The sequence below is a fragment of the Amblyomma mixtum genome, chromosome 2 (assembly GCF_055824585.1).
Source record: "Amblyomma mixtum isolate Tamu chromosome 2, ASM5582458v1, whole genome shotgun sequence".
In the NCBI taxonomy this organism is placed as follows: domain Eukaryota; kingdom Metazoa; phylum Arthropoda; class Arachnida; order Ixodida; family Ixodidae; genus Amblyomma; species Amblyomma mixtum.
The window spans coordinates 255,057,112-255,071,587 of NC_143013.1; the positions used below are offsets into that span (position 1 = coordinate 255,057,112).

A 14,476-nucleotide genomic window follows, 5' to 3' on the forward strand; every position below is an offset into this window, starting at 1 on the left:
CAATATCGAGATCTGGCACCTTTGCACTCCGCACAGGCAGGAGTGAAGGTGCCCTGCCTATTCCTCATCGGCAAAAAGCTTCCCCGCAAGAATAGTGCACTCCTGCAGGACAGCTTCTCTGCCCAATGACACTATATTGCGTGGAAGCTATCGTGTTGGGGTGCATTTTCTTGTAATGGAAGTGTTTTACATTTTTTCCTTTGTTCAACAGTGCTAAGCAGATGATCCATGAGGGTCGTTGCATGGGGTCTTTGGGGTTTGCGGTCCATGCGAAAATTAGTCTTAACCGAATCACGTGTGAAACAGTTCTTTATAGCAGTTTTTACATTGAATTCTACGAGGAACCAACCTAATGGTCTCACATTGTTCATCTTATCCGAGAATTCGTCGTAACTGAGATCATCATAACAAGAGTCTACTGTATCAGCAGACACTGTAATAGCAAAAACTGAAAGACTGCAGGCATGGCAAGAAAAGAACACTGTTTCGACTGCATTCAAGCAACACTGTTGGAACAGCAATAGCAAGCTTTAATTGATCGTAATTTGTATAAAAATGAATTTCAACCCCTACAGAAATGATGTGTTTGTCTGCATACACTGCCATAGCAAACTGTACAATCCAAAGTGCATATCGTGAGTGGTCAAACCACAAGAACGTCTACACTTACAAAACTGCTGTACATACAAATAAACACTGATGTTGGCATTTAAAAAGTCAATGCGTTAACATAAGAAAGCAAGCCTCTGGCCATAAATCACAGTAAATGCTAGCAAAATGTACATTTTATACCTCATGGAAATACAGGCCATGACAGTGGCCTAAAGACTACTACACATAAACAACTGAGATCCTGCATTGTTTCCGCAACATACTTTGTACCAGGCCACAACAATGCTTAGCTTTTGGAGTCAGTGTGATTATTGCTCACCGGATCTCTTCCCACAAATTGAAGGTGCGCAGACGCCACTCCAAGACCCAGCAGGAAGGAGGCAAAATCTGAGCCCGATGCTGGAGGCATTATTCTGGGGCAGAGACAAAAAAAAAAATATCGAAAAGCGTAAGACACAAGGTCAGTCAGGCCAGACAATGAACTGTCTGATGCTGTTCTTAATATCATGTCAAAAAAAAACTACATGTTGCTGCCATATCATTAGAAATGCGTACTCGGGCTCTGCTTTTGGCAAAAAAGAAGGAAAAAGGACTACTTTTTTCGCTGTGGTGTTCAGATTGAAGCTCTAGTTCAAAGCTCTCAGAAACCTCCAAACTGAGTGGTCGTCGGACAATGGCGCACAACTTGCCCCCTGTTGCTGTGCGAGTTGCTCTTCAGAAGATGAGGAAAGAGAGGGGGAAGATTAGAGATATGCTCGATGTTGGTAGCTGTGTTGTAATATGCTTTATGAAAGTCACAGTATAAGGGATGTTCCCCAATATTAATATGACATGACCGTAACTCTAGTGTCCAGCATATGCAGTTTGCCATCAGAAGGTATGTAAGTGGTGATGCATGCAAACAAGCTCTTGTCCTCAAATGCCAATCGGCTGGTGTGGCAGAATGCCAACCTTTGCACCAACTGACCCAGGTTCGAATCCAAAAGGGACAGAGTCTATATATTTTTTAAGCTTCTCTTAGCTACACTTGGTGCATTTTGTAGCAGGTTAAAGCAAGACAGATAGACAGACACTGAGCCCATGAGATAAGATACGGCATGGAAACAATCGCTTAAGGAAACAATTTTCGAAAACAAAAGATCTCATTGATATCTGAAAAGAAGAGGGTCCGAAAGCCAGAAGCAGGCAGACAAGGCTCACAGGGGCGGTGCGTGCGCATCGTTGGGCACCCGGGGCTTGCGCATTCTCCACATGTCGTAGACGCTCATGTCCGAGTGCGACCCCTCGTGGCAGGGCACCAACTCCGTGGCCTCCTTCAGTGCCTGGCGCAGCAGTGGACTTGCCAGCGCATACAGTGAGCTGTTCCCTGCATACGTTACACACGAGGAACAAAGATGGGTAAGGCATTACCTACACTGTGCAGGACTGTCAACTGCACTCAACTTCCATGCTCGAAACGAGTGATGCTGAAGGAAATGCATGTTGCCCAAGAAACGAACATGACAATTAAAGTGGAGGAACTGAGATATTCTCGGTGAGCATGCAAGCTGGGCAACACTGCTGGCAACACTGGATGTCACTGCTAGTGGCCAAAACTATTGAGCTGTGAATAGTGTGGTTTAACGCCCTGAAGTGACACATGGGCAATGAGGGACGGCGTATTGGAAGGTTCTGAATTAATTTACACCACCTGAGGTTCTTTCCTGTGCGCTGACATCGCACAACACATGGGCGCTATTGCATTTTTCCTCCGCTTAAGCACAACTGCCGTGGCAAGGATCGAATCCATCACCTTGATATCAGCAGCCAAACATCAAATTATTGCAGCAGCAATGATCGCACTGCCTATAGCGCGGCCTGCTTACAAACAGTGCCATCTGCTAGACTGTTCTTTACGAATTCACAATATGGAAGTTCTTTTCGGTGCACTCCTTTCCCCAAAAAAAACAAAATGCAACAAGTGCATTCATCACAATGGACACCCTCACCAGAAACTGCCTGGTCCAGGTTGATGTACGCCACAGTGCGGAAGGACAGCTCTTGCTCATGTGCCTATGGGTAAAAAGATTGCACGGCACACATATTAAGGCATTCTTTCCCAAGATTCACGGGCGTTCGAAGAAAGGGCAGCTTGGGGAAGGAACGTGCAGCTACCTGTATCCATTCAGTGGAGCCCACCATGCCGAATTCTTCTGCATCCCAGCTTGCAAACACCAGTGTCCGCCCAGGGGACCAACCTGCAAATGAAAGGCAACAATAAAAAAACTGAAAGGATGGTCATGAAACCTGACGTGAGAAGGCTGCCAGTTGGATTTACCCTCGATGATCACTTTGATGCTTTTACTGAAATTAATGCTTTTGCTGGGTGGATGATGTATCTGGAGGGTAGCTGGCTTTCCCACTGCCTCTTTGAATTTGATTTTGTCGTTGCTTTCTAGTTCCACTGCTGCATGGGTTACTGGTGGGTGGAGGGAGGCCTTGTGGAGGGCCTCGGAGCTAAATGGTTGGAAGTGGGTAGTGCTTCAGGAGGGCCGAGGCTTTGCTTGCAGAGGCTTCGCATGGACAACGCCAGCTTTTTCACCAAGTGCCGCTATAACAGAAACACTAAGCTGCCGTCATAGCAACAATGCTCAAAGTTCTCCGAGAGTTCATATGAAGTAATGAGTGAAAACTGGGTCACAAGTTTTCTACACTGCATTTATATGCTAATCATAATTTGTACCTTTTACTTTCGAAAAAACAAACAAAGAACTGTACAAGAGACCTGAAAGCTTACAAATATAAAAATGGTAAAAGCGGCCAGCCATCAATATTCTATCATTACCCATCATTATGATGCAAGCCCATTCTGTGATGTTTGCGTTTAAACATTAAACATGACCAGAGCAAGTGCATGGCACCCACCGTTCTTTCTGAGGTTGCCAAACAGTCGCACCAGCTCCATGAGGGCAGCCATACCAGTGCCAGGGTCCCCAGCACCTTTGGTCCACGAGTCGTGGTGGCAGCCCACAATTACGTACCTGCCTGCACAGGTGTACCACACACTTGCTGCAGTGTTAACCACTTGAAAAACGATGGTAGTGGTACTGCTTTCAAGCGCAGAAAGACAGCACAGGAAGGAACGAAGTTGACAGGACAGAGCCCTACCTTCGTTCCTTCATGTGCTGTCTTTCCGCGCTTAAAACCAATTCCAGTACTGCACCAACTAGCCTACAAAAACATCCTCAATGATGGTGGTGGTTACGATGATGACGATGAAAATAACAGTGCTAAATTCAGTATAAGCATACCTCATGATATTGCATCATGATATTCTGATAATAGTTATGATGTCAATGACAATAGCATGCAAGGGATTATATCCCCAAGCAACCCTTGCTAGCTCCGAAATGAATCATTAATAAAAGTTGAATGTATATTATTTTAGAGTGCAGCTCTTAGGCGCCCGATTTCGGTTTGACCAGTGTGCCTTGCCGTAACCGAGCGCGGAGCACGAAAGAGGATGAAGGGCGGTGATAGTGAAGACAGCGCAAAGAAAAAAAGCGACTGAGGAGGGCATGGCTCTAAGACACGGGCTTATGATAGCACATCTCAGCTCACAGCCCTGGTCCTCCTCTCCCCGCAACCTTCGAAGCGGCGTCCAGACAAGTTAACTGAAATGCTGCAAAGAATCTTTCGCTTCAATTGCATCTTATCTTGTGCTTGGTCAACCCTTGCTATAAAAGAACTTCAGCTAACAGCCTTGACTGCCGTTGAAATCTATCTGAAGAGGCCAGGCAATGAATCATCAGTGAATTTAATGAGCAAACACCACGCTACAAAGAAGCGGTAAACTTAAGCAACAGTGCAAAGAATATGGACGGCTACGCAGGTGAGAGAACCAACCTGGCTCAAAGTTGCCCCTCATGACACCGATAACGTTGTAGATGTTGGCCCGCTGCAGGATGTTGTGCACCGACAGCTCCACCTGGCTGCAAGAGATGAAGTCATCATCAAGGGGGTGGATGCAGCAGTTGTCTATGTCTTCGCACTAGCAAAGAAGCAAACAGTTCAAGGTGACCAATAGCACAAACTTCAGACATCACCTTTGCTTTTGTTCAGCAGTTCCAATATCAATGATGCAATGAGCATTCATTTTAAGTAACTTTTACTAGGCACAGCTTTTTGCACTTGCAAGTTCCTTCACTTTGACTGAAATAAAGAAGGACTTGCTCCAAATATGGTCTGTAGTATTGGCGCTCAGACTGAACTATACATCGCCGAGAGCAGGGGTTCTCAAACTGGGTTCCGCGGGCTGCCTTCTTGTGTTCCGCAAGAACCCTCACCGGCCCTGACCCGGCAGCTGATATGAGACTGGCTCTGAGTGCTACTGAGCCACGCTTTGACTTGCTCTTAAAAGGGAAGCAGTACCACCCATCACATTAGTATTTGTATTAATCTGTGCAATAAACATTTAACTTTTGCAACTCTCTCTTTGCAAAAATGCACTCGACAACATTGCTGGTAAGTGAAAAGGGGGGGGGGGGGGGTTCCCTCGAACTTATTGAAGGCTTTTGGGGTTCCTCCAAGCAAAAAAGTTTGAGAACCCCTGGCCTAGAGATTTGGTAAACACCTTGTAAATTCGTGCTGTGTTCTACCAAATTAATGACTTAGCTTAGCAATGCTTTTGCCTCCATTTCAAACTGCACAACATTAAAAAGAAACCGACACATCTTCTTGGAAACAGATTAAAAAAATCTATACCGCATTTTTTTTTTCAACGGGGAAAGCTCAACCATGCTGTGTGTTAGCTAACACTCATTTATGCATCTGGGCCACACCTCATCTCATCTCCCAGGTCCCGCTCCATAACGGACTCACACGTCATCTCCAGTGCTGTAGCCAGGGCCCAGGTTGTACGTGATGTTCAACCTTCCCTGCCATTCCACAGGAGCCATGCTGCCGGACATGTTGCTGCAATACATAATGTGCGGTCAGACCAGGCGCCAACCAGCACACGACAACGAACGATGCCGAGGACCAAGGAATTACTTGAGCAATCGGCGGGCATCGTTGTAGCTCACAGGCTGCACGGGAATTGAGGGGAGGCCCAGGGACTTGCGGTCACTCCTTGGGGGCATGTACACATCATCTGAAGAAAGGTGGAACAAATGATGCAAGGAAGAAGAAGTGAGTGTGCTATTCCATTTGATGCTATGATTTAAGTCCCTAGTTTCCCATGATTCCGTGAAAAATTGTTGATTAGCATTTTTCGTGGAGTTCAGTGTTAGCAACCCTATTCTCTATTTTTTTTTATGATATTGAGTTTTTTGACACCAGTAGGGATGGTAGAACAATGAAAATTTGATTAATTAAATCATCTGAACTCTCTTGAAAGGTAGAATCTGGTAACGAACAAAGTTCTGCCAATGCCCTGACATGCTTGCTCCCTTTTTCACTCAGGCAAGCAGCGAGTGAAGCGCTGCAGCTCTGGCACCAACGATACTGGCGCCAGTGAAAAGCAGTACTAGAGTATTTGCACAAATACAACGGCAGTTGTTTTCCCTTAAGTCGCCTGCTTCAGGAAGCACCGTGGGCTACATTATGAGCCAAGCTACGGATATAGTGTGCTCACCCACAAGCCTTTGTGAGCTGTGAGAAAAAGCCAAGGTCTCAATGACCCTGGGCCATTGAGGGGAAACATGTGGCATGTACTAGTGAGAAACAGTCGCTACAAGCATGCAAAAAAGGTGGCGCAGGAGGCTGAGAAGAAGAAGGCAGTGAGAGGGTCAGAGGAGTAGGGAAGGGAAAAAAAAGGCGAACCAGCACAGAACTGCGCAGCGTGAAACATGAAACAGCAAGACAAGAAGTGGCAACATGACGATCGCTGCTTTGCGAAAGATTTCCCGTGGAATGTTGAAGATGCTCTCTCCTCAATTCGCAGAATTTGAAAAAAATTACAGGCCTTAGCCATGATGCAGTTCTACCTGGCTACAACAGCTGATGCTGCAAAACATGAGGAAGGCACCAACCTGTGGCTGGGAGATACGGGGTGCCAGGATCGCCCGGGTAGCTCTTGAGGTTCCCACGCTCCACACCGTCTCCCTGCAGCCGCAACTCTACGGGGAGGCCAGCCCTGTCAGCAGGACTGTCGAAGGGGTCGGAGTAGAGCAGCACTGCCGCCACTCCATTCTCCTCCGCCAGTTTCACCTGGACCAGTTGTTCAACTGCCAATGTAGAGCCTAGCAAATGCAGTCGATGAATGTCACAGCAAAATATACCCGCAGCTGCTCCACTCTGCCATGAGGGCCATTACTTGAGCTCCGCTTTGCGGTTTACTCTAACGTGCATTACAAAGCTGACCACTCCTTTAGAAATACTGCACTTGTTTGGTCAGATTAAAAGCACACTTATATAAAGAGTAACTTTACTGCATGTGTCACCCACTGAACAGGAATTCATTATGGTACATAAACAATATGAGTCTTCTAGGACTTTAGTCTGACGCCACATCAGTCTATGCTCGTTCACGTAGTGTTTTTCTACAAATTAGCAAAAGTGCTCATTATCCCAATGAATGTAAAACAACAGCGTGAAGTGTACGGATGCTCTCCCTGTGTAACTGGGCAAAGTGAAGGCCTTCTTTCTCGTTGCACACGCGTCGGGCAACAAAGTATGCATTCAGGACATAAAAACAGGATGATCTCGGTGACAGATGATGAGCTAATCCAAAGCAAAAGCAAAAGTAAGAGCCATGACTTTGTACACTGAGAACTGCCAACCTTACTTAAACTGCTGTCCATACTGTACTAAAATAGAGTTTTACCCAACTTAGTCTTACTTTATTTCCCCTATCCCTGGGGAATGATCATTTTTTTACGCTTATGCTAAGACGGGGAAGCAGATGAAGCTGTATTTTCTCTTTTAAATCCTGCATGTCTCCTATTCATCACAAGCTTGCAGAGACCACATGCCGGTGATCCTTTGAAGAAGACATACCCCATGTTAACGCCTTTAAGACGCCTCCCGAATGCTAAAGCAGGGTCATCCCTTAGAGCTACTGGTTCACACCCTTGATAGCAAGCACCTATTGCCTTTGCTTGGACTGCCTGTGTCTGTTCTTTGTTGGTCCCCAGGTTGGGAACACGTGGTAGTGCACCTGAAATATGTGGCTGGCAAGTGAGCTTGTCTTCCAGGCTATACTGTCCACAGAACCCCCTCATAACTTTCAGTTACTGTTGACTTATGTTGATTTTATGTTTACCATGCAAGCTCATTCACAGGCAGGAACACATTACACTAACGTTAGCACATAAACCCTTGTTGAAAAAAAACTGTACTGCACTAATTAACGCAGACAAGAAGCCAGAAGCGGACAGGACTAGAGCACAGTTTTTCGACAACGCGTCTGCACAACTAGACCAGCTTGCCGCTTTGCTATATAAACCAAGAGGAGAGAGGTGCTGCTTCCCTGCTCAAACTAGAACATTTTAATAAGTGACTGTTAAAAAGACGTGCCTACTACTCTCCACAACGATGACTGAGTACGTATAGTTATTCCCAAGTAAAACTACTCTACCTCTCACACTCACCTTGTAGCCTCGGTGTATCTTTCCATATCTGATGATGGCAATGGTATTGTTGAGGTCAATATTTTTGCTCTTGAGCAGTGCAAAGTCGGCTTCTGTTCCATAGTGGGCATACACAGGCTTGCCCTGAATATCAGACAAGTGTAATGAGCGCACAAGATATGCCATACACTTGTTCACAAAAACACATGTGATCATATGTTCACAAAAACTCAAGCAGAATTGAGACATACGGTGCCAAAAGTTTAAAAACCATTCAAAAATGACTGGCACACTACAGCGTTTCCTCATCAATTTTATTTTTCACAATCCACACAGTCCGTAAATTTCTGACGTGCAAAGTAAAAGTGGTCATACCTTCGGAGTAGCTTCAATAGAAGCTTAAACAGAAGAGTCACAAAGAACTACATTAGCCTAGTGATTGAACCCCTACCTCAAATACACTAGGTACTGCGTTAAAACCCTGGAATCACTGCAACCCATGGGCTTTTTTCAAAATGTACAAGAATTTCCCAGCTGGGTGTTCAGCTTTTGGGGGAGGGGGAGGGGAATAATGGAAAAGTGCATGGAGGTGGATAAACAGTCCAGTTCTGGAAACTGAGTGGCACTTTTTACAAGCAGTTCATGCTTTGGAACACGGTGTACTGAAGTGAAAGACTCTCGTACCTATTACAAAGACCGGTGTGCTCCCAGATATACCAGGGTTCAAGCCCAGTACCATGTGCATGCAAGGTGAATGCCCTATTCTTACACCACTGCCCCTATGCCATGACCTCAACAAAAAGTGTCCAAAATGAAAACCTCCCACCAAAAGCTAACTTTTATTTGTATATTTAATGATGTAAATGTAGTTTCTATACTATGATGAGTAGATTTAACAAAGTCGGCATGTATTACCTTGACAATGCCATCTGGCGAATAGGCAGAAAATGGTTTCACAGTCATGGCTGCCTCTGCGCCTGTCTCAGAAGTGTTGAAGAGAACATTGGTGCCCCGCATGATTCGCACCTCGTTGGGGTGTTCCCTAGGTGAAAATGAAAAAGGTGTCCATTTGCAACAAAGCCACCACAGCCAAACAGATTTTGTCATTAATAAAGATTATTTATCACACATGAACAAATGAGTACATTAGAGAGCTAATCTGGCTCTAGTCCTAAAGATTATACAAATTTAATCCACTGTAAGCCCAAGTCTAGAGACAGTTTGCTACCTGAAAATTTTCTTTTGAAAACATAACAAAATTCAGAAGCCTTATCTGTGTTTACAAAAAAATAAAATGCCATTTTATGTCGCTGCCAAATGCAGGTACAAAAATCTTAATTGCATCGAGGTAGGTAGATTTATACGTGAAAATATGCAGAGAGACTTAACAGTGCTATGCTTCTGCTACACTGCTATTAGAACTCTCTCAACTACAGCGCAGCTAAATCACTAACAAGTCTCACTCTGAACTCTTTGTATGCCTCAAAACCTCCTGTACAACTCCCACAGCAACGAGGTCAAACATATTTTGAGTCTTACAGAAATTTTCAGTTTAATACGATTAAATGCGTGGCTCAAAAACAAAAGAAATACCTTTCAAGAATTTCATACTTGAAGCCTCACAAAGCACTGACACAGCGCAGTGCAAGCCTAATGATCAGCACTGACCAATTCGCGGCAAACTCCTGACAAATGTTCTTACAACTCTGCATGGCTTACTTGTCGGGGAAGGAGAGCAGAGGCTTGAAGGTCTCAGTGCGCGTGTTGTCCACGCCGTAAAGCTTCCATGCCTGCTCAATACGCATAGCCAGCTGCTGACCTCGTTCACCGCCGGCCATGTGATGCTCCACGTTCATCACCCTGCAATGGCAAACCGCAGGGCGTACGTCAGGAGATGACGTCAACGACTGTGCTACAACGCAGAGTGGGTACCATATCGAAGCCACAAAGAAAACCACCAATCTATATCATCCCAGGGAGCAAACGCACTGCAGTGGATAGCTTGTCGCCATCTGGCACTACGAAGAAAAACTGGCCTGCATAACATCACTTGTCATAGATATGGCCCCATTAGAGCATTAACAGCTTGTTCCTCCAAGGCTAAAAAAACTATTTAACATGAAATTCAATCCTGCGAACCAATTTGATTGTGCCATTACTCAGTGTATTTTAGGAGAAAATAAATGTTCCCATAGGAAATTCGCTTAGTACAACACCACCTTTCCCCCAGGACGAATAGATTTTAGGTATTGCTATGCGATTCACTTCGCCTCAGCTGAATTTGCTTGTCATGAAAACAAACTCATCATGAGCACATCCCGATAACACCGCGTTAGGCGCAAATGAGTGATTTCTACTTTTGCCTCTCTATGATACATGTGAAACAGTACACGTACAGTGTACTACGTAAACGTGTGCTCGTCTGCTGTGAGAAAGAAAGCGTGTTAGGTGACACCCACTGGAAGCCTGCACGCCGCGCTGCCTCTCTTTTGTGTGTGCGGTATTGCTGCCATAGGACACCGTAAACACTCACGCTCGAGCCCTCTGGCACTCCCGTTCCCACGGTCAGTCTGCAGCATGAAGCCCATCAATAAACATGGTGTGCTCCGCATGCTGTTTGCTTTCCATGACAAACATCGAAACATGGCATCAGAAGTGGGATGGTAATTGGAATCGGAAAACCATCTGGTTTCTAAAATAGTGACGAGGATGGGATCTGAACCCACGTGTGCATAACCCAATGGATTAGCATAGCATTAAGCTTTTCATACTTGGATAACAGCTGTGGATAGAGGGCCTAGGAAATTCCGTTTCTGCTGGGCAGGCGTCGAGGTAATAACAGGCTTTGCCAGCTACCTCATAGACTCTTACCATTCTGCCTGACATGATTTTACAACCACTTACACATAATGGCTGCAGGCAACTTCACCTCAGCCTACACTCTTTTGATCCATGGAATTTGCTGCTGTCGTTCTCAGTGAACTGTCCTGGTAGAGGGGGGGATGCAATATAGTACTTTTTCAATGCGAACAAGATATGGCTGCTTCCCAGTTCATGCGGACACTCTTTCTGCATGATAAAAGCTTCATAGGCCCCAACCAACCATTTTCCTACAGTCTAAATACTTGCGCCATCTAAGACGTTTCCATGAAATGCGAATATTTGATGCTTTTATCCTCAAAGCCCTACTTTACTTTGAGGATTCAACCAAAAGAGCTTCAATGTTGAGTAAAGCAAGATAATGTGCGCCTGGCTAGAGTTGTCGTGGGAGAGACGAGAACTAACTGCAGCCAGCTGTCGAGGTTCTTCTTGTCGACGCCGGTCAGTAGCTGCTCTGCAAAGCCCTCCTTGAAGGAGTAGATGCCCCCCGGCACTGGACAGGAGGCCTGTGGTGGCTGGCCCAGATCCCGCATGCTTTTGCGTGCCACATAGCCGCACATCAGCCCCACCAGGAAGATGACTCCCACCAGAAGCACCTGCAGAAGCCAGCCGTATTAGCACCGGCAACCACAGCTTGCAAGACCCAAAAAAAGACTGCACGAACTGTGCTTCTTCATCATCGCAATGATGTTTTCCTGACAACACTTTTAAGAGGTAGAATATATTGTACTATATGCATTATAAACCTACAAGAGACTACAAGAGATGCCACAGGTATGGAGAGATGGATTATTACGTCCTCTCGAAAACACAAGTGTGACTGATGTTTTCAGGTTGTTTGTCACAACAGAAACAATTTGTATTGCTCCATTATCAAAATAAAGAGCCTAAAAAAACATCTTTTGTAAAGACTTCACATAGCCTATTTTTTCTTTTCCTGCTTATTGGCACTATCCTGTCTTCTACTTAGAAAGCTCCTCTTCTTCCAATCACAGTTGCTGGTTGCTGGAATTACCTGATGCTAATAAATACGTGGTAATTTAAGTGCTTTAGTTTGTGTCTGGGTTTATGAGGTCTGACGTCCCAAAGCGACTCAGGCCAGGAGGGATGCCATAGAGGAGGGCTCCGGATAGTTTTGACCACCTGGGGTTCTTTACATGCACTAACATCGCACAGCACACAGGCCTCTAGCATTTAGCCTCCAACTACCATGGCCTGGATCTTTTGGGTCAACAGCCGAGCACCATAACAACTGCACCACCGCAGCAGCTCAAGTGCTTTAGTAGATCAACATGCACATAAATGCATGTGAATGCTTCACACATTTCATGAAGGTACACCCAAGATGTCTTGGGACGCTTTACACAATATGTTATCATTCAGCCGCATTGAAATACATTTATGACACTTCACACATTCCGCCGCGGTGGCTCAGTGGTTACGGCGCTCGGCTGCTGACCCGAAAGACGCGGGTTCGATCCCGGCCGCGGCGGCCGAATTTCGATGAAGGCGAAATTATAGAGGCCCGTGTGCTGTGTGATGTCAGTGCACGTTAAAGAACCCCAGGTGGTCGAAATTTCTGGAGCCCTTCACTACGGCGTCCCTCATAGCCTGAGTTGCTTCGGGACGTTAAACCCTAATAAACCAAACCAAACCAAACCAAACTTCATACATTCTGTCCTGGTACACTTAATGCGATCAATTCAGGTCCACTTGAATGCACATGGCTCACGCAACCAAATGGACCGTGCGAAAAAATCCAACTGGTATAGGAAGAAAAAAAAGAAGAGTTGGAGACTCGGGAGACTCACACGAAGCACCCTTCCCTTGGTGCCCGAGAACCATCCAGGGCTGGTAGCCACCTGGACGCGGGGTGCCTCGGGCGACAGATCCATGTCCACGTTGTCGGTGTCAGCATCCCACTTGGTGTACGTCTTCTTGCCCCTGATGTAGTCGGCCATTGTGGTGGTGCCCCTCCCCTCCGCCTCTTCACCACTGCTGCCACACGAATCCCTGCAACAGGCAGCGTAGGAGCACATGCACACGCAAGAGAATGCACTTTTTGCTCATCTGTGCACTAGACGGATGTCATATAGACATAACATAGAGAGAGAGAGAGAGAGGCCACAACTCATGCATGAGTTATCCTCACCAACAAGCATATGTTTCACCAATTGCATTAGCATGATCCAAGTCATGAGAGAAATGCTACAGTACATCTGCAAGACACGCACAGGGTTGACGTCATGCGAGTGATATACATATGGGGTGAAGCTGCCCACAACAAATACCATGTGAAACCATGCAACCAGGGGTGTGTGAATACTGAAATTTTCAATACGAACTGAATACGAAGATGAAAAACAAATGCCTTCGAATATTGAATATCGACTATGTGTGCAGTATGAAAAAAATTCAGAAAAAAATAAGCAGCCAAATTTTTTCCTGTTTTTTTTTTTTTACAAAAACAGTGTATGATCTTTGCAACTGCAACAAACAAACCTAAACTGACTCAGCAGCACACAGAAGAAAACAAGATGCGCAGAGAAATGTATTACGTTGGATTAGGCAGTATAAGAATATGCAACCTGTATGTGATCACAAAATTGAGTGATGGGAATAACATCATGGGTTGTAAAATTTTATTAATTTGGACTTCAAGGGACTCGAAAAAATGACCCAACTATCCAAAGGTCGCTTTATTATTCCCCCCAACCCCCCATAAAAAAAAAAATACTGAAAATTCGAAAATGCGATGAAACCTTGTGAGGCAGCTTTATCACACAAACAATGAAAAGCCCGTGGCGAGCGTGCAGTTTCTGCGTGCTGGTCGAACAATGCCAAGGCAAGCGAAGGGAACGCACACTGGAGTAGGAACGGCAAGACTGCTTCTAAAGAAAAAAAAAAAAAAAGAAACCACCAGTGACGCGCCAGCCGGTACCTGAACGCGGAGTGCAGATAGATTCGGACAGCTGACGAATGCGCGGCCGGTAGCCGCCGTCGCCGCGGGCTCGCGGCGAAGCTCCGAAACCGAAACTACGAGGCCAAACTACTTTTAGCCTAGCAACGTGCATGGACCCTCCTATCTCCTCATGCTTACCGTTAAGCATTCCTCAATGCGTTAAGAGCAGGTCAAACGTGCGCGGATTAAATGCGCCATGAAATATAAGGTATTTTCACTAGATCACTTGCCCTGACGGTGACACCTCGACTCGGTCCCTTCGGGAGCCCCATGTGAAATTTCGCAAGTGGGCTTTTCCGCATATCATAGTTGGCGATGTGGCGGATCTCACATTAGAAAAGGTAGAAAAGGTGCGAAGGCAGGACACGTACGTGTCATATGACTGTAGGCGTTAGGTAACACAGTATTAAAGGATTAAAAAAAAAAGAAAACCACGCCCTTTCGCGTTGTGCTTGTTCGAAACCGGTGGCCA

General features: G+C 45.6%; 1 protein-coding gene across 1 annotated transcript in view; it reads right to left on the reverse strand.

The window, feature by feature from the left end:
- Nucleotides 1-14,476, reverse strand: part of LOC149363601 (putative N-acetylated-alpha-linked acidic dipeptidase) — a 28,681-nt gene that overhangs the window by 11,484 nt on the left and 2,721 nt on the right. Inside the window, exons 3-16 of the mRNA XM_089573589.1 lie at nucleotides 12,854-13,055; nucleotides 11,448-11,638; nucleotides 9,882-10,022; nucleotides 9,078-9,204; nucleotides 8,184-8,306; nucleotides 6,624-6,801; nucleotides 5,644-5,743; nucleotides 5,473-5,565; nucleotides 4,498-4,583; nucleotides 3,517-3,636; nucleotides 2,767-2,849; nucleotides 2,601-2,664; nucleotides 1,813-1,978; nucleotides 932-1,025 (exon numbers count right to left, since the gene is read on the reverse strand). Of these exons, the coding sequence (XP_089429715.1) occupies nucleotides 932-1,025; nucleotides 1,813-1,978; nucleotides 2,601-2,664; nucleotides 2,767-2,849; nucleotides 3,517-3,636; nucleotides 4,498-4,583; nucleotides 5,473-5,565; nucleotides 5,644-5,743; nucleotides 6,624-6,801; nucleotides 8,184-8,306; nucleotides 9,078-9,204; nucleotides 9,882-10,022; nucleotides 11,448-11,638; nucleotides 12,854-13,055 (1,768 nt within the window). The remainder of the gene's footprint in view (nucleotides 1-931; nucleotides 1,026-1,812; nucleotides 1,979-2,600; nucleotides 2,665-2,766; nucleotides 2,850-3,516; nucleotides 3,637-4,497; nucleotides 4,584-5,472; nucleotides 5,566-5,643; nucleotides 5,744-6,623; nucleotides 6,802-8,183; nucleotides 8,307-9,077; nucleotides 9,205-9,881; nucleotides 10,023-11,447; nucleotides 11,639-12,853; nucleotides 13,056-14,476) is intronic.